The 20,223-nt window shown below is 44.3% G+C and overlaps 2 protein-coding genes across 6 annotated transcripts; both read right to left on the bottom strand.

Moving 5' to 3' along the window:
* Positions 1-270: 270 nt before the first annotated feature.
* On the bottom strand, positions 271-7,796 carry adnpb (activity-dependent neuroprotector homeobox b). Of its 3 annotated transcripts, none has more exons than XM_024375550.2 (4): positions 7,654-7,796; positions 4,880-4,995; positions 4,447-4,539; positions 271-4,310 (listed from the first exon to the last, which is right to left on the bottom strand). In XM_024375550.2, exons 2-4 carry the CDS (start codon positions 4,985-4,987, stop codon positions 1,395-1,397), a joined length of 3,117 nt encoding a protein of 1,038 aa, XP_024231318.1. In that variant the 5' UTR covers positions 4,988-4,995; positions 7,654-7,796; the 3' UTR covers positions 271-1,394. The 3 variants fall into 3 exon arrangements, with proteins under 3 accessions (XP_024231318.1, XP_024231319.1, XP_024231317.1); XM_024375551.2 differs by lacking the exon at positions 7,654-7,796 and adding an exon at positions 7,474-7,545; XM_024375549.2 differs by lacking the exon at positions 7,654-7,796 and adding an exon at positions 7,098-7,544.
* A 3,159-nt stretch (positions 7,797-10,955) lies between these two features.
* Positions 10,956-17,318, bottom strand: dpm1 (dolichyl-phosphate mannosyltransferase subunit 1, catalytic). Of its 3 annotated transcripts, XM_042299413.1 has the most exons (10): positions 17,153-17,286; positions 16,460-16,521; positions 16,116-16,215; positions 15,970-16,003; positions 15,747-15,871; positions 15,496-15,521; positions 15,241-15,336; positions 12,755-12,823; positions 11,771-11,885; positions 10,956-11,307 (listed from the first exon to the last, which is right to left on the bottom strand). In XM_042299413.1, the coding sequence occupies exons 2-10, from the start codon at positions 16,474-16,476 to the stop codon at positions 11,203-11,205; spliced, it is 687 nt and encodes a 228-aa protein (XP_042155347.1). In that variant the 5' UTR covers positions 16,477-16,521; positions 17,153-17,286; the 3' UTR covers positions 10,956-11,202. The 3 variants fall into 3 exon arrangements, with proteins under 3 accessions (XP_042155347.1, XP_024231320.1, XP_024231322.1); XM_024375552.2 differs by lacking the exon at positions 16,460-16,521 and having other exon boundaries at positions 17,153-17,318; XM_024375554.2 differs by lacking the exon at positions 16,460-16,521 and having other exon boundaries at positions 15,795-15,871; positions 17,153-17,317.
* Between the last annotated feature and the right edge of the window lie 2,905 nt (positions 17,319-20,223).

Genomic DNA, 20,223 nt, shown 5'->3' on the forward strand with positions numbered 1-20,223 from the left:
ATTCTGTTCCAGGTGAAATAAAACAATTCACAAAGCATTGGAACCCCATATATTACACACCTAAACCTTGTCTAGGATTCTCTATAAATACCTGCGATAACAGGATGTCACCACCAGTGACTGTCCTGCTTTTGGGTTTCATTTGGAACAGCTGACTTGTGGTGCTACTTCTTGAAACAACAGAACACAGTCTCTATAAAGGGGTGTGTCACATGAAAGAGAATAAGACAAAGGAAATGGGGGGGGAAAAAGGCAAGATTAGGAGAACTGTGAGAAGCACAATATAGCACTTTATTGTTCATAAGTGAAAAATGTAAAACAAAAACACAAATTGAAGATCACAAATTAAAACCCACAGAAAAGTAATTAATAGCAAATGCTCTCTCGGTTTCACAGGCGACAGCAAACATCCATTCTCGAGGGAAAAAGAAGTAAAAGGTAGGTACATGAAAAGAGACAAAGAAAGTACAATCTAGACTACAAACACTGGGCTACAGAGAACAGTTGAAATGCCCCTTTACTCTAACCAAGTGGGAGGATAAAGATATGAGAAACAGTTTTTTCAATAGAACCAAAGTTATTACTGCAAATAAAAAAGTACAATCAATCAATCGTCAGCAAAGACCGAAAAACTAAAGCAATCGATTATGTTCATTTAAATTTGCATTTATATATAGATATATTATTTAGCAAAAATGTAATGGTTTTATTAAAAAAATAAACAAAAACATACAGAAAATACCAGCCACCAAAGCGACATCTATTGTCTAGCGAACCAATGTAGAACATACGAGGCTAGCTTGTATACAGAAAGAATAGCTAATATTGTATGAGTACATCTACAGCAACTTCTCTCCAAACATGTCTAAAAGACTGTACAAATATACATGAGCTATTCCTGCATGACTACATGAAACATTTGGGATAGTCTAGTTTTACTTCAAACCTTGTAACTCGTAATGACTCAAATGTTTTTGCCACACTGTAACTTGTGGCCAATTGGACAAGAATAAGTACTTATTTGAATTTTGTAGTAAAGTAAATAGAAGGCAACCCATTTCCTATCGTTTGGTGCATCTTCAGTGTTTTCTTTTTTTTCCCCTGTAGGAAAAGTTTAATCTTTGTTCACAAATCTTAAGTCACTACTAACTACTCCTCACTGCAGAGCACCTTCAATTGGCTTTTGACTTGACCAAACGCCATTGGATGGCTTGTTGAAGTGAAAAGGGAAGAAGCTCTCCTTTACACTCTCCCCTTGTTGTCCCTCATGTCACCATTGACCATTTCCAGCTCTAGAGTTTTGGTGAGGCAGAGTTGTTGGCATGGATCAAATGTTAGTAACTTATCTGTGTGCGTATTATTTGTTTATGTGTGCCTGTGTGTGTGTCCATTAGTCAGACCTGCTGCTTGCCAAGTTGGACACTTGTTTTTCCACTTTCCGAGTGTCCCAGTTTGGCAATAGCTTCCTTCCCTTTAACCTGTCTCTCCGGCAACGCCGAGGAGCCATATCCATTCTCAACATGACCCTCTTCTTCCTCCTCTGACCCATCCTCCATATCCTCTAGGTCTGAGCTGGAGTGGGCTCCTGTCCCCAACACCTCTCCCTCTGCAGCCAGCCTGTCATTACCCGTGGAATTCAGTTCTACTACTCCAGTTTCATCATCCTCTTCGTCACCATCATCCGTTTCATCCTCATTGCTGTCGGAGTCAATAGCGATGGGTTCTGAGAGATACTGAGGCCCTCTCTGTTTTAAGGTGCTTTCGACTATCTTGTTTTGGTCACTCTTGGCACCACCGTTGGGCTGGGTGGTGGCACTGGCCCCACTGTCAGACCCTGCTGGCGTACCCTCCTGGAGTGTAGTACCATGGTTAGCCGCAGCTCTCTCCTCTATGCGCAGGATGGCCTGCTCAGACCGCCCGATACACGTCCTAGACGTCCGCCTCTCTAATGCCTCTCCACTTTCTTTGCCCTCAGACAAGCACTCAGGGTCAAAGGTCAGTTCATGGCTGAGCCGACTGACCTCCCGCATGTTGAAGCCCAGCAACACCTTGGCCTTCTGGGTCTCACAGTCCCGCGTGCATATCCTCCTGCGGTTGGTGAAGTGGCTAGAGATGTCAGACTTCCACAACCACAGACTGGCGGCTAGCTTCTCCACCTCCCTACGCATTGGGTAGGGTTCACGGTTGAAGTACTGCGTCAGGAAGGCTTTCCGCGCCTCGTACGACTCATCCTCGTGGCCTTTGGGGTCAAGAACCAGGTTGACGGGATCGTCTGGATTCTCTACAAAAGCCGCAGAGCCCTCATGCTCTCCAGGCAGCAGCTTACGGCGCTTTGGGTCGTTAGGGTCACAGTTCTCAAAGCCAGCCCTTTTGAGGGCAGTGCCCTGAGCCTGGGAGACCCTGGGGGAGGGCGCAGGCCTGCTGTCTTGCCCGTTCTGGGTCTTTCCCACACCACGGCAGTGCACCAGGTGCAGTGTGATGGTAGAGGCAGTCATGTTGCTTGTGTACACACCCAAGCAGTGGATACATTTGTAGGTGAGTTTTTTCTCCACTGGGTGCACTGTTTGGATGACCTGGTGCCTCTCTCTCAAGTGGTGTGCCAGTGCATCAGAGATGGGGCCCTTGAGGATGGAGAAGCACAGCGGGCACAGAGTCTTGCCCACGTCTTTCTTGTATGGCACAGCCGCCTGAGGTGCACTCTTGGGAGGCGAACCATCTTCTGATTCAGAGGGCATCTTTGGGGGTTGGCTGGGCACTGTCCTCTTGCCAGTTTGTGTGGAAGAGGAGGCACTCTGGGCATGGAAGGCCACTGACTCCTCTGGTGCGTCTCTCATGTTGTAGGTGGTGACAATCAGCTGGACGTTCTTGGGGTTGCCCTGCTGCAGAGTGAGGTCAAAAGTCAGAGGAGAATCAGTGCGCGGCCCCACCGTCTCGTCCGGGTGGGACTGTCGCATGTGTGCCACAATTTTCTCCACGTCGTTGAAGGTGGCGCGGCAGTGCGGGCAGGACAGGCCGTGGATCAGCATGTGGTTGAGGAGTGTGTCGCTGGGCAGGTAGCGGTTGCAGTACAGACACTTGCTGGTGAAGTTGTGGATCTTCATGATGTAGTTGGCTACTGCAGGGACCTTCTCCGCCTTGTGCTCCTTCTCAAAGTGCGAGCTGTACACATTCTCAGGGAAAAGCTCGTTGCAGATAGTGCAGATCTTCCACTTCTGGGTGTAAGACGTGCCCAGGACTGAAGTGCCCCCCTTCCCCTTGGCCGTGACTGAGGCCACTGTGGTGGCAGCTGCCTGGACCCGGGAGTTCAGCTGGGTGGGCTTGAGTGTAGACGAGGAGGAACTCACCACTACGGGGCTCCGCAAGCCACCAGGGAGGTTCTGTTTGGCAGCCTGCGAATGCTGGGGCACAGAGATCTGTGCGTTGCCGGGGAGAGTGATTCTCACCTGCTGCCCGCCTATAGAGAAGGACTGAGTGGTCCCGCTCTTTAACCCAAAAGGCCCCTGCTTCAGGTGAGACCCAGACAGGAGTCCCGTTGAGCTTAGGCCTGACTTTGGGATGACTATCCTGCTGAGCTGCTGGGTGGGAAGGGAGCGGACTCCACCCACTGTGGTGGTCACCAGCTGACCTTTGGGTCCTACACCAATGACAGTCTTTTCCCCCGGCTTGGGGGATACCATGATGACAGGCTTGACCCGTGGCACCACCACGTTTGTGTGACCAATCATGGCAGTCACCTGGTAACCAATGCGCTCGTGGTCCTCAATAACATGCTGCACGAGTGCCTCATAGGTGCGTAGCACAAAGAGGCAGCGCTTGCAGTGGATGGTGTTGCTGTTAGCATTGACATTGGTGTTGCTGCTGCTGTCTGTGTTCCCTGAGCCCGCACCAGCACCGTTAGGTGTGGTCTTTTCCCCAGGTTTAATCAGGTAGGGTGCGGCCACATGCTGAAAGTGTTCTCTGTAGATGTGCTTGCGCACCACGTTGTAAAGCGGGTCCCTGTAGGTGCACTTCTTGCAGTAGTACACCGCCTGCTCGATGCTCTCTCCAGGCCTCTTGCCCAGCTGCATGCCATCCTTCAGCCCCTGCATGCCTCCGGGACCCTGTCGCACCACGTTGTTGGGCATGTGGAACAGCTTGATGTGCGTCTCCAGGGTCTTCTTGTTCCCATTGTAGGTGCAGTAGGGGCAGTTAAGCAGGATGCGGCTCTCAAAGTCCTCACTGTGGACATTGCGGAAGTGGCTCTTGTACGCTGAGAAGAACTTGGAGGAGAAGGGGCAGCCAGAACAACAGAAAGGCTTTGATCTGTACTCCTGGGAAACAAATGGAAAAGAAGACGACAGTGGCGAGTCAGCTGTTGATGTTTATCAAATGTAAATACATTGTTTATTGAAAATAAGCAGACACAATAACAATACAATGAACAGTGGGTTCCAGTGAGTCACTCACCTGGGCTTTGGTCAGTGAAGGATCCCACACACACACATCATCCCAGGTGGTGTGCTTGATGTAGAACTCATTAGGGACATAGTCTTTGTAGTCCTAAGGGGAGAGAATGATAATCACAATTAATATATAAATCAATAAAACATCAAGTCAGATCGAGGTGATTTGCTAGGAGGGGTTTTAAAGGCCACAACCTTTGGGAATGTTATTATGGTTGTGGACTGGGCTTAATATAACATCAAACTAACAAAGTGACAGACATCATAAACATGAGAAATTTGACAACTCCTGCTTTGATGGCTGAAACAATGACTGATTGTTTAATGTGCTATTCATGAATGAGCTATTATTTCTTCATGTTTGAAAAACCAGTGTGGTCAAAGGCATGATGCTCATTCACAGATAATAGAACAGTAGAACTCCATGTGCTGCTCACCTCAATATGGTCTTTACAAAACTCCAGCCCGATGTCTCCCAGAACCCGCTTGACATTTCTTCTGGCTTTCCGTAAGCTGCCCAGGTTGTTGACCGGGAGCTGGAACATGCTGGCCACTTGGAGAAGGGAGGGACACAGATGTGACTAATAGGTGAGGTCAGGTAGGTCAACATATGTACTAAGCATTGTTGTAAAGAGCAGAGTTCCACAGACCCAACACAAAAACCTCTGCGTTATCCTGGGTGACCAAAACACACATCCCAAAGAATTACACTCGAGTTATATTAACATAATCACTGGAGTGGCTAGTGCACCTATGGGGGGAAAAATGCCACAAAAGAACCAGCTGTCACCTTTCATCATAAAACCATCAATGGTTTTCTTCAGCAGCATTACTCATGTCTATCCATAATGGCCCTACCACCATCTTTATGTCTGTCTGGACTGATTGGTTTATTATATATTCCAGTCAACGCTCAACAATCAAAACACTGCAGAATGGATGCTCTACTCAGGTCAAAGGTCAGATAGGACAAGAAGCTTTAGTGACAAGCAGCATGAGACCAAACACTCTTCCCCTATCCAGTGATGTCATAGCTCTAGTTGTATGTTCCAGAAGATGCAACTATGGTACAGTGCTGCTGAGCTGAATGTCGTCTGGCTGCCCGTCTCCCTTGCTGGCTGGGCTTACTCCCATCGCTTGTAGATGGCGCTAGAGGACAGCTCTGCCTCCATTATGTAAGGCTTCCATTGCTCTGCCTGCCCCCTTTTTGCAGCCTCTCTGCAATCACGGAATGGCGCCTCCTATTGAGTCAGCAGCAGAGCCCAACATTTACAATATGTCTGCAGTGTATTTTGGGGGGAGGGGAGTGGGGGCTGGGTGGGTAGCTGGCAGAGAATAGCCACTCTACAGCTGAGGCAAGAGGAAGAGGAGAGGAAGAGGACAAAAGGAGATGGCCTAATGGGTAAAATATAGACTCATGTAAAAAAAAAAATCTATTAGTGTGTTCTGTCCTCAAAGCAACAATGACGACATTCCCTCTGGTCACCATAAGATCCTCCAAACTCACATTGTTTACAAAAATAAAAGTTGATTGTATCAGTCATACCCTCTTTTAGCAAACTGCCACCGATGACCATACACACACCAAAAGGAAGAGACTTGGCATTTAAGTGGAACACCTATCTAAATGACCAAAAGGTTAAATCAGGATCACCACATTGTTTCTCCTGAAGGCCCCCACACAGGGACCATGGGAACATATGGTTAAATCAATAGAGTACCAGTATAAAACCAACCTCGAAGACTATGTTGACACCTTATATAAGTTGCTAGCAACATTATATCAGATAGCCATTATAATTGTGAGGTGAATAACGTGAGGTGAGTTTACTTAGCCATCTGACGTCACTTGTGTTACAACATTCAAAATCAAATGTGCGACCTGCAGATCACAACTCCTTGTCACCTATACACACACGCTGTAGGCAAGTTGCTGAATGAGTCTGACTAACGTACCAGTTAGCTGCCAGCTAGATTATAACACCCCGGTTCAGTTATATTTTAAATAATGGGGGAAAAATACCATTACATTTGATAAAGGTCAAATGTGTCTGTTAACTAGGAGTGACGTTAGAGGAGGTTACGAGCTATCATCTCCCTCCTTCAATTTGGCCAAAATGATGGCTTTGATTGAAGTCAATGATGAATATCGTATATGGCTATCTGGTCGACCAATGAAAGAGGATACAAATATTTCTTACACGATTAGCTACTACGTGAATCATACCTCATGGTTCTTTCTACACCTTAATAACGTCTGACTTGGTAATACTGTTACCAGAACGATAGCTGATTGCTTCCTCGCAGTCGCGAGTCACCCACCACAAAGGGAAGCGCAAGTAAAACACAGCGAGCTAGCAGCTGCTACAAGAGTACTAGAAAGGAGCCCCGCACCTCTTCAGTAGGTGCTGATTTTGAGCGCTACTCAGTGCCCAAGTTTAGCTGGCCAAAAGTGGTACAATGTCACCGACAACTTAAGATATACGGTATCATAACACTCCACGTAATATTGTTTAATTTGTTATCATCAATACATAAAGCTTAAGTCTACATTGTTCGCCGACCTTAGCTAGGAACGAATAGCGGCAACGCATCATCGTAGTTAACCCTCCTAGCTAGCGAGGTTGTATGAAAAGCGGAGTGTGACGAGTTTACCTGGTTTGAAATACGGTGGTCCCGTTGGCGTAAATGATTTCAATTACGAGAAACGGTGAGCCAAATCGTTGGGCACTCTTACGTTCCCTCCTATTCCTCCAAATAAGCAGCCGGGAATAACCGCCTTGCCGTCTACTCTCCAAGCGGTCACACCACACCGCGAGGGAGCTCGACTCCTCTCACTATCCGACACAGAGTATCCTTCTCGGATGCCGGGGATGAAGTGCCGCTGGAACTCATTTAGCTAGATAAACATCGAAAATGCCCATTGCAGGAAAAGATAAAGTAGCGCTGTTTTAAATATTACGACGTAGTTACACCTAATCCGAAACTGTGTAAACTCTGTGACTGTTTACTGATAATAATGCATACCCACCTCTTCCCTATAAAGACAATACACCCATCCTAGACTATAAACTGCCCTATCCAAAATGGCGCAATTGAAAGGGCGGAAGTGACATATGTTTGATTAGCATAAAAAGCTAATTGTGATATCAAAATGAGTCGAGACTTATAAAACTAAATTACTGTGTGGTAAACAATTCTAACATCTTACCGTGCAAGACAGGCCTCAGATTTTGGCCTCGGTCGTTCTTCAACGTCTGTCAAATTCTATGCCTGGGGGATTGGGGTAAACAAGCTCGATCTGCAATTACCAGATTGAACCAACAGGAGGCACCCTCTAGTTGAGCGTGAACGCATGCGTTAGGACTAGCTACAACGGGCGCCCTCCCCTGCAGAGGGTCGGATGTATACAGTGCCTCAGTACCAACACAGTGCCTTTGCACTTGCCCAATGTCAGAGTGCTATGAGAACAGTAGGTGGCGCTGTTCTATGCTGGCACTTAACTCACCGGGACTACTTTCCTCAGAGATTGGGCAGCTACCAAGCCTGAGAGCATATTGTTCTCTGTCCATTTTAGCATGGGCCCCTTGGAGAGATTGGGGTGGGGGTGGATGGAGACCTCATCATGTGAATACTGGATTTCAATTGATGGGTGACAGTATAACATGGCCTCCTTGGAGGTCTCTCAGCTTTTTGCTGTGCGTGGCTTGTCTTCCAAGTAGAGGTATTCTCGGATCCGGACCCGAACGGACCTGAGGACAATCAGACCAGGACGGACCCGAAAAGGGGGACCTAGATACGTACCCAAACGGGTCTGGGTCTAGATCAGACCTATTGGGGCAGCACGTAGCCCAGTGGTTAGAGCATTGGACTAGTAACCAAAAGGTTGCAAGATTGAATCCCCAAGCTGACAAGGTCCAAATCTGTTGTTCTGTCCCTGAACAAGGCAGTTAACCCACTGGGACGTCATTGAAAATAAGAATTTGTTCTTAACTGACTTGTCTAGTTAAATAAAGGTCAAATAAATAAAAATTGGACCCGAGTGACAAAAAAAAAAATAGCAGCCAAGTTGCTCTTCTGGTTAATGAATAGGTCTTTATATGCTGGCTAGGCCTTCAATATGTCAATAAATTCCCCTGATTAGCGTAAAATAAATATGCTACAAGACAGAAGTCACCGACCTTTTCTAAATCAAGCTTTTATCCAAAGCTAGACCACCTCGAGTCAAAATGCAAGTCGAGACCTACCGCTCAGATTTGTTTTACAAACGTACAAACGTAAGCCTATGCAATATTAACCAATTAAAAACAGTCACGTAGCAATGAGGTTTGTGCAGTAAGCTATAGGCCCAATACATAATCAATGTATATTGGCTAAGCTTAAATTGCCCTTCCAATGTTGTTATTTTCAGACCATTTTGCAATTATATTTCTGGACTGATTGCCTGCATCTGATGGTCAGTCTGAGGGAAGGGAGAGAGCAGTGGTGAGGCTGCCTCTCACCCGAATCACCGACACTGTCCCTTCGCTGTATTTGTCCAGTCTCTCTCTCTAGTCATTGTTTTAAAAGCTTTGAAATCACACATCAACTTTGCTGTGCATTCGAGGCTTCATTTTACAGTCTATGGAGCAAACTGTGTAGATACAGTGATCTGAGCTATGTGATGTGGCCAGTGCTAGGCCTATTACTGCACTTGATTTGCTCTTTGCTGGGTAGGCGAAGTTCTACCTTCAGACACATGAAATGGTTCAAAATGGTAACACTTTGCCTTCCTGGCACTTGGGCTGCTGAATCAAGACTACCAACTGCCAACAGTGCAAAAAATAAAAAAATAGGAACCAAGGCTTTATCGTTGGGGTTTTTAAAATAAATGTTTTGTGATTGACTAGGAATTTCATGGAGATCGGTTGGTGTTCACTGCTCTAGCCGTGGTCGGGTCCATTTGGGTCTATCAGCTGTAGTTACATACATTAGCTTCAGAAAGTTCACACCCCTTTACTTTCCCCCACACTTTGTTGTGTTACAGCCTGAATTTAAAATGGATTAAATTGAGATTTTGTGTCACTGGCCTACACACAATACCCCATAATATCAAAGTGGAATTACATTGACTTCAAAAAGTATTCATACCTTTTGATCATAGGAAGTAGTTTGGGGGTGGGGATGCTGTTATATTTTTCCGGGGGGGGGCTATGATTTATTTGTCAACTGCGCCACAGATGGCTATCTCGGTCTGCTAATAAAGGACTAGTAAAGGGTCAGTGCACTACTTTGGTGATTATTATTTTATGCTTAAATATATACAGTACCAGTCAAAAGTTTGGACACACCTACTCATTCAAGGGTTATTCTTTATTTTTACTATTTTCATTTCATTTACATTGTAGAATAATAGCGAAGACATCAAAAGTATGAAATAACATATGGAATCATGTAGTAACCAAAGAAGTGTAAAACAAATCAAAATATATTTTATATTTGAGATTCTTCAAAGTAGCCACCATTTGCCTTGATGACAGCTTTGTACAGGCGTGGCATTCTCTCAACCAGCTTCATGAGGTAGTCACCTGGAATAAATTTCAATTAACAGGTGTGCCTTGTTAAACGTTCATTTGTGTAATTTCTTTCCTTCTTAATGCGTTTGAGACAATCAGTTGTGTTGTGACAAGGTAGGGTTGGTATACAGAAGAAAGCCCTATTTGGTAAAAGTCCACCAGAGATTTTTGGTTCCAACGGCCTTGTCTTTGTGATACGCAGAGTGTGTGAATGAATGACCTCCGCATGTGTGGTTCCCACCGTGAAGCATGGAGGAGGTGGGATGGTGTGGGGGTGCTTTGCAGGTGTCACTGTCAGTGATTAATTTAGAATTCAAAGGCACACTTAACCAGAATGGCTACCACAGCATTCTGCAGCGATATGCCATCCAATCTTGCGCTTAATGGGACTATCATTTGTTTTTCAACAGGACAATGACCCAACACACTTCCAGACTGTGTAAGGACTATTTGATCAAGAAGGAGTGCTGCATCAGATGATCTGGCATACACAATCACCTGACCTCAACCAAATTGAGATGGTTTGGGATCAGTTGGACCACAGAATGAAGGAAAAGCAGCCAACAAGTGCACAGCATGTGGGAACTCCTTAAAGGCTGTTGGAAAAGCATTCCTCGTTAAGCTGGTTGAGAGAAAATATAGGAAAATGTAGAAAAACCCTTGAATCACTAGGTTTTCTAAAACTTTTGACTGGTAGTGTAAACCCACCAAAATGTGAAAGTAATGAACAGAAAGGAGTTAATCAATCTACAATAATACATAGGAAGAAGCTTGACGCTTCAACATCTTTATGTATGATTGGAGATCCATCTGAAGCAGAGGCAGTGAAGAATGAATATTTTAATGTATTACTTTCTGTGCTTTGACTTGTCAATAATCAACTACTCATAGAAAGGAGCATAGTCTGTCCATTTCCCATTCTCATTTTTATCAGTGACATAGTACAGTTTAGCCCCCCAGTTTTAAAGCAAATTTCCTGTAATTCTAAACATTTTGCCATGGCTTATGAAGTGTTCACTTGCTATCTTCCCCAACCAAAATAAAAGTTTGTTTGATGCTCCCTAAAAGCTTGGGGGCCCCAGCCTCGCGTGTGCTGTGGGGGTGCGTCCTACGCTACTGATTTTGATGTAGGTTCATTACTGCATTGAAGGCCATGACTGAAAAACTAAAAAGCAGTGCCGAGTCCAAACCTAGAGCATCATAAATCATGTTGTCGCGAATAGAGTAAGCAGTCCTTTCAGGAACGACACTATTTCATTTCCTCCCAGTTTAGACTCCCCATAAACACGATCCACAAACGAAATTGGAACCTGTTTGGAAGAAGGAAAACTATAGTTAAAGGGATAGATTGGATTTTGGCAATGAAGAGTCAGATGAACTCCAGGATACCATTTGTATGCATCTGCCTCCAGTATGAAGAAAGTTAAGAGGTAGTGTACCCATATACTTCCAGTCATTGCGCTAACGCTAGTTAGCAATTGTACACTAGAAGGCAACTTCCTTCAAACTGCACGCAGAGACATAAAAATGGTATCCACAAGTTAATCTGGCTGTGGGAAAGTAGATAAAACTCTCTTTAACTAAGCTACATATTGACATGATTAACATAACTTAATTTAATGGGGTAAAAACATATACAACAGATGTATTCCCAGAGGATAGCATTTAAAAGTATTAATTAAAACACTGTGTCCAAATGTGGTCATCGACAGTAAAAACAAATAAAACATCTCATGATTAAGAAACACAAAACCCACAAAAAAAAGGCCTCACCTCTCCAATGGTGTAGTTCAGCTGTCTAGCACGGACAATCATCTCCATCTGAAAGACGTAGCCTTTGGACACACACCTCTCCACCAGACTCACCAGTACCTCCTTCTTGTAAAGCCTGAGATCACCATGCATAAAAAACAAAACAGTGAGATAACACACACTGGCACACTAAGGAAGATAAAGGAAGATGTACCAGAATGTAAGTACAGTTGAAGTCGGAAGTTTACATACACCTTAGCCAAATACATTTAATCTCAGTTTCACAATTTCTGACATTTAATCCCAGTAAAAATTCCCTGTTTTAGGTCAGTCAGGATCACCACTTGATTTTAAGAATGTGAAATGTCAGAATAATATTAGAGATAATTATTTATTACATTCCCAGTGGGTCAGAAGTTTACTTACACTCAATTAGTATTTGGTAGCATTGCCTTTAAATAGTTTAACTTGGGTCAAACGTTTCTGGTAGCCTTCCACAGGCTTCCCACAATAAGTTGGGTGAATTTTGGCCCATTTCTTCTGACAAAGCTGGTGTAACTAAGTCAGGTTTGTTGGCCTCCTTGCTCGCACACGCTTTTTCAGTTCTGCCCACAAATGTTCTATATGATTGACGTCAGGGCTTTGCAATGGACACTCCAATACCTTGACTTTATTTCCCTTAAGCCATTTTGCCAATACTTTGGAAGTATGCTTGGGGTCATTGTCTATTTGGAAGACCCATTTGCGACCAAGCTTAAACTTCCTGACTGATGTCTTGAGATGTTCCTTATATATATATATATATATATATAAAGTACCCCCACAACATGATGCTGCCACCCCCGTGCTAGCCATAAAATACATTTGTGGAGTGGTTCAAAAACGAGTTTTAATGACTTCAACCTAAGTGTATGTAACCTAAGTGTATGTAAACTTCCGACTTCAACTGTAGGTGTGATTGCTGTGCCTGCTGTTCTTCACACCTATTTACATTTAGCCCCTTACCTGAAGCTGCCAGTCAGGTCTGATGCCCCAGGTCTCAGCAGCACCTGTGTGACATAGTTCGCTCCCCGACTGTTAGAGAGGGAGGGACACACACAGACGAGAGTTTAATACTTGCCTTCTGTATAAGCTGAATAAATGACGGCCAACAACCTACACTACCATTCAAAAGTTTGGGGTAAATTAGAAATGTCCTTGTTTTTGAAAGAAAAGCACATTTTTTTGTCCATTAAAATAACATCAAATTGATCAGAAATACAGTGTAGCCATTGTTAATGTTGTAAATGACTATAGCAACTGGAAACGGCTGAATGGGATATTATCAGCAACCATCACTCCTGTGTTCCAATGGCACGTTGTGTTAGCTAAACCAAGTTTATCATTTTAAAATGCTAATTTATCATTAGAAAACCATTTTGCAAAAGATCTGTCCTTCTTTAGACTAGTTGAGTATCTGGAGCATCAGCATTTGTGGGTTTGATTATCAAATCAAAGTTTATTTGTCACGTGCGCCAACTACAACAGGTGTAGACCTTACAGTGAAATGCTTACTTACAGGCTCTAACCAACAGTGCAATTTCTAAGTTAAAAAAAGGTATTAGGTGAACAATATATAAGTAAAGAAATAAAAACAACTGTAAAAAAGACAGTGAAAAACTACTGTAGCGAGGCTCTATGCAGTAGAGAGGCTATAACAGTAGCGAGGCTATATACATGCACCGGTTAGTCGAGATAATTGAGGTAGTATGTACATGTAGGTATGGTTAAAGTGACTATGCATATATGATAAACAGAGAGTAGCAGCAGCGTAAAAGAGGGGTTGGGGGGCACACAATTGCAAATAGTCCGGGTAGCCATTTGATTACCTGTTCAGGAGTCTTATGGCTTGGGTGTAAAAACTGTTAAGAAGCCTTTTGGTCTTAGACTTGGCATTCCGGTACCGCTTGCCATCTGGTAGTAGAGAGAACAGTCTATGACTAGGGTGGCTGGGGACTTGGACAATTTTTAGGGCCTTCCTCTGACACCGCCTGGTGTAGAGGTCCTGGATGGCAGGTAGCTAAGCCCCAATGATGTACCGGGCAGTACGCACTACCCTCTGTAGTGCCTTGCGGTCGGAGGCCGAGCAGTTGCCATACCAGTCAGTGATGCAACCAGCTCTCAATGTTGCAGCTGTAGATCCTTTTGAGGATCTGAGGACCCATACCAAATCTTTTTAGTTTCCTGAGGGTTGGTTTGGACCATTTCCTGAGGGTTGGTTTGGACCAATGGTTTGGACCATTCTAGTTTGTTGGTGATGTGGACACCAAGGAACTTAAACTCTCAAACTGTTCCATTATCAGCCCCGTCGATGAGAATGGGGGCGTGCTCGGTCCTCCTTTTCATAGTCCACAAACATCTCCTTTGTCTTGGTTACGTTGATGGATAGGTTGTTATTCTAGCACCACCCGGCCAGGTCTCTGACCTCCTCCATATAGGCGGTCTCGTCGTTGTCGGTGATCAGGCCTACCACTGTTGTGTCGTCAGCAAACTTAATGATGGTGTTGGAGTCGTGCCTGGCCACGCCTTCGTGGGTGAACAGGGAGTACAGGAGGGACTGAGCACGCACCCCTGAGGGGCTCCAGTGTTGAGGATCAGCATGGCAGATGTGTTGCTACCTACCCTTACCACCTGGGAGCGTCCCGTCAGTAAGTCCAGGATCCAGTTACAGAGGGAGGTGTTTAGTCCCAGGATCCTTAGCTTAGTGATGAGCTTTGAGGGTACTGTGGTGTTGAACGCTGAGCTGTAGTCAATGAATTGCATTCTCACGTAGGTGTTCCTTTTGTCCAGGTGGGAAAGCACAGTGTGGACTGCAATAGAGATTGCATCACTTGTGGATCTGTTGGGGCGGTATGCAAATTGGAGTGGATCTAGGGTTTCTGGGATAATGGTGTTGATGTGAGCCATTACCAGCCTTTCAAAGCACTTGGTCAACATGGGTGTGGAAGTGAGTGCTACGGGTCTGTAGTCATTTAGGCAAGTTGCCTTAGTGTTCTTGGGCAGAGGGACTATGGTGGTCTGCTTGAAACATGTTGGTATTACAGACGCAATCAGGGACATGTTGAAAATGTCAGTGAAGAAACCTGCCAGTTGCTCAGCACATGCCCGGAGCACACACATCCTACGATTCAATCTTAGCCCTGTATTGACGCTTTGCCTGTTTGCCGGAGTTCCTGGTTTTCTAAAGATAAATTGGCCTTTTAAAATTATAAACTTGGATTAGCTAACACAACATGCCATTGGAACACCGGAGTGATGGTTGCTGATAATGGGCCTCTGTACGCCTATGTAGATACTCCATAAAAAATCTGCCATTTCCAGCTACAATAGTCATTTACAACATAATGGACAAAAATGTTTATTTTCTTTCCAAAAACAAGGACATTTCTAAGTGACCCCAAACTTTTGAATGGTAGTGTAGATGTAGCAGACGGGAGTGCCCCTGCAGTCACCTGATGAGTTTCCTGCGCAGGTCCCATCCGTACACGCCCCCATCTCCTCTGTATCGGGTGCCTGACACAAGGTCATACCCGCCTTCTCTCTGTTTCCTTGGAGACAAACACATTCACATCAGATACTTGGTAACAGATCACATGGTAGAGATGTAGATTACTAGCAGACATACTATATTCTGAATTCTACGTTCTACATTTTCCCCCAAAATATACACATTCACATTTTGCGATGAATTAAAATAGTTGACTTACTTTATGAATTCTGGAATAAATTTAGGCTGCAAGGAAAGATAATTTTATGTATTTTAGGATGTATGCATTCAAAAGGATTTCATAAAAGATTATCCTGGCAATTAAGCATTTTGAAACAAATATCCAACCAAGCAATGTAACACCACAAGTAACCTCCTGATTAGAAAAAGGGACTAGAAAATAGTCTGTTCTTGGAAACATTTTTAAATTGTTATTATTGTATGTACAGGGTCCGGTGACATTATCCCAACCTGCTTCTCTGATACTGTGTTGTCCAGAGATACAGGAGATCCACTCACATGATGGGAGAGGTCTGCATCCATTATGAAGACATAGTTCCCTCTGGCATGTTTAATGCCATGGATGTAGGCAGTTCCTGAATGCAGAATTAAAAGGACATTACCTGACATGTGTACCTGAGATAGTGTTCAATAACACTGTGTTCACTCTGATGAATGAGTATGTGACACTTACCTAACCCTAGTTTCTTTGCTCTTGGTCGAAGGAGCTGAAAAATAACCACAAAGAGCAGAGTGTGAATGAGTGTCTTGCTATGCCAGCAGGTACGAGAATGTTAAAGTATATACAAAAATAACAACTAATCTATTAAATTCACTTACTATCTTGTCCTCTCCGTATATCTTCTGCAGTTGTTCTGCCACCTCAAGTGTCCCATCTGGACTTCCATCATCAATGACAATAATCTCGTACTCGTATCCACTGTGAATAAGTAAAAAGGCGTTTCAACCCATCACACAACAAATGCTAATCTGACATTTGATGAAAACAGGGACTTTACAATGAGCTCGATCATAGTTCCAGTTACAGCTTGAATTTCAGTCAGTCTTTCAAATATGCAATATCTGTTCAAATGTGAGTTATATGCTATATTCTTATAACGGTACAATATGCAAAATGTTATTGCAGTCTTTGATGTCTATGGAGTACAATGTTGCATGTTTACATCATTGCTTGGCCCATCCACAACTGCCTTTTGTTGTTATGAAGACCGCAGAGGTAAAACAGCTGAAATAAACTCATAGAGGTATTTATATAAGTCATATTCCAGACACACACACACACACACACACACACACACACACACACACACACACACACACACACACAGGGTATGTCATTAGCTGAAATAATCAATGAGCGACTGGTAATCACAGCAACAGATGGGTGGGTATAATTTGTGATACGTTCCAACAGGAATCTGTTCCAAAAACTTAGTAAATACAAAGTTGTATAGCGGCAGAATAAGATACCGGGTAGGAAATGGGCTATCTCATGAAGTTTTTCACTCACCACGTTTATTCCCGAAAAATGTCTGTTCTCACTCTGGTAGCCTATGGGCAAACATTAAGAATAAACTACGTGGTAAATTGATGCCTATTCGGCACCTAATTAGCTAGGTGAATTGATCATGCTACTTTGGATGCGTTGTTTGTTGATAACCTTATACTTTAGACGTTTTAGGTACAGATTCCTGTTGGAACGTTCCACAAATTATACCCACCCGCAACAGATTACAAAAGTAAGCCATTGACGATCCCAATGAGGGCTGTCCCCTCTTGACAAATCTGATTTTAGTGACAGTTTATCACTGACATCTTTTCACACACTCCGGACAACATAATCTGAAATGATCTACCTTTCACCGAAGTATTTTACCAATAGCCACACAATAAGCGGTAGATTCTCTCGTTCATTGTAAGTGGGCAACAACACCGAGTATTTATCACCATCTCCCCGGCTTTGCTGCGAACCTTTTCGGCTTGCCATGTTGGTTGGAATGTTGTTGAGCCGGATGCGGGTGCGTTGTCAAATATTTACCCGTGCAACAAATTCTTCACTATTTGGTTCCTAATAATATACATACCACTAGGTGGCGCCACACACCGTAGTTATAAATATATTTGACTGTACGGGATTTCTTCTTCTTCTTTGGCATTGGGTTGGCGGATCGCATCCAACGTTCAATGTGCATACATCACTACCTACTGTACTGGAGTGTGAGGCCAGTCACAGACTAACTACATTAAATGATCTTCATTAGTCATGTTCCTCTAACAAAGTGAAATAGAGCCCTAGACACCACTTCCTTCCCCCGACTACGCCACCCAAACCCCAAACCCGTCCAGCCTCTCTAACCCTTTCACACAATCTCTTCCCATCTACATCATACAATTCACAAAATATCAACCGTTTCCTCCACTAAACACTCATCACACAGACCTGTTTCATGTCTCCCTATCATCCACAACGTGGCATTCAAACCTGTGTGCCTAAACTGTAGTCTACTCCACACAACTTCCTCTCTCCTACATCACATGCTCCTTTACTCACCTATATCGACATGCAATATCATTGTCTCCCCTTACTACCAGCATCCCACTCCATTTGCCAAAGACTGAGCCTTTTTGGCCGGATCATGGACTTGACTTCCCTGCGGCCCAGTTGACCTGAATATCTACCCCCTCTCTCCTCACTGCACTCTCAGCCACCACATCGACCTTCTCATTACCCTCCACACCCACATGGGCGGGAACCCTACAAAAGTTTACCACCACTCCATCCTCTCCAACAGCACTATCATCTCCACAAACAAGTCTCCCCTATCCGACCTGCCCATCTTCACACTGCTCAACACTGCAGCCGAATCAGAGCAGATCACCACTCTGAGTGGTTTCACCTCCTCCACACATCTCAAACCTAGAATCATGGCCATCAACTCTGCTGCATACACTAACACATAATCAGTTAACCGCTTACATGCACTAACATTGAAATCTGGGATATACACCCCTGTGCCCATCCGACCACTGACTGGATCCTTTCAACCATCTGAATCCTTAAAAACAAAAAAAACGATTATCTATATATCTCTCTAAAAGACATCTCACGTCCTTACTCCATTCTCTCCTGCCCTCAATCATGTCCACACCTACATTTGTTTTGGAACAGCCAAGGAGGAACGTTCCCCAATGCAATTGCCGGCCCTATCTCTCTCTCCCCCAGTCCATATTCTACCACCTTCTGTCCGATTGTCCACCCGTATGCCCTCTGCTTAACACCTCCTCGCTCCCAGCATTCCCCAGTTGACGTGACCACAGGATGTCCTTCTGAACTCCCTTTCAACCTCGCCCACTACGCTAATGTTTGTCCCGCTTTATCCTCAGTGGCAGTTCCCCACTATCTACCTGCAATGCCTCAACAGGTGTTGTCCTGAAGGCACTACACACACAATCTCAGGGCCCTTGACTGTATCCTTTCCATGCACCGTAGTACCGTTTTGCCTGCCGACCCTTATACAAAGCAAACATAATCCAAAGATGACCTAATCACATCCCTGGGTTGCTCCTCTTTTCAGTTCGCTGCAGCTGGCGACTGGAACGAGCAGCAACAAACACTCAAACTGGACAGTTTCATCTCAATCTCTTCATTCAAAGACTCAATCATGGACACTTACTGACAGTTGTGGCTGCTTTGCGTGGTGTTGTCTCTACCTTTTTGCCCTTTGTGCTGTTGCCCAATAATATTTGTACCATGTTTTGTGCTGCTACCATGTTGTTGTCATTTAGGGGTTGCTGCCATGCTGTGTTGTCATGTGTTGCTGCCTTGCTATGCTGTCATCTTAGGTCTCTCTTTATGTATTGTTGTGTTGTCTCGTCGTGATGTGTGTTTTGTCCTATATTCATATATTTTTAGCAGGAGGCCTTCTGTCTTTTGGTAGGCCGTCATTGTAAATAAGAATTTGTTCATAACTGACTTGCCTAGTTAAATAAAGGTTAAATTCAATTAAAATCCATGTCTGGTACATATATAACAGTGTTTGTCTTTCCGACCACCAATCATATCCTGCCACTGCCCTTATGAGGTTCAGCACCTTCCAGCACATCATTTCAATATACTCAACATGGCTCTTCCACGTAGAGCCTCTCATCAAACCACATACCTAAATACTTAAACTCAGACACCCTACCTATATTCTGACTGTATATTTTCAGCCTAACATCTTTAACCTTCCTCCTAGAAAACACCATAAAGCAGGACTTGGACACAGACATCCTAAACCCTCATGTTTGAGTCCAATCTTCCACAACTCCCACACTTTCTTGCATCTTCATTACATATTCACATTCCCACCTCTCTTCCATAGAGCCCCATCATCAGCATACAAGGCCACACCCACTCCCTGTCCCACGTCCTCTAATATGTCATTTATCAGCAGGGTGAACAACATCTGACTAACCACACTTCCCTGGGGAGTACCATTGTCCACTTCTAACAGCATTGACAATTCTGACCCACCCAACACCCGTATAACTCGATCTAACAAGAAGTCCATGATCCAGTTATACAGACGTCCCCCAATGCTCTCAGCTTGATCAACAACCCTTCCCTCCACATGGTAAGCTTTCTCAATGTCAATGTCAAAATACACAACAGTCATCACCTATTTTATTGTCAGGTCCTTGGCTATCTCTGTACTAACTGTCACCAGGGCATCCATGCCCTGGTATCCATCCACCCACTCTGTGCTACGCTCATCAAACCCCTAACTTCCAAGAAATACATCATCCTACTCACTGTCATCTTTTCCATCAACTTACACGTTGGATGTCAGTGCAATAGGCCTATAACTGTCCGCCCGGGATCTTTACCTGGTTTTACAAACATCAACACCACCGAACGTTTCCACCCAGCAGGTATCACCCCCAG

This window comes from Oncorhynchus tshawytscha, linkage group LG16, assembly GCF_018296145.1.
Source record: "Oncorhynchus tshawytscha isolate Ot180627B linkage group LG16, Otsh_v2.0, whole genome shotgun sequence".
NCBI classification, from domain to species: Eukaryota; Metazoa; Chordata; class Actinopteri; order Salmoniformes; family Salmonidae; genus Oncorhynchus; species Oncorhynchus tshawytscha.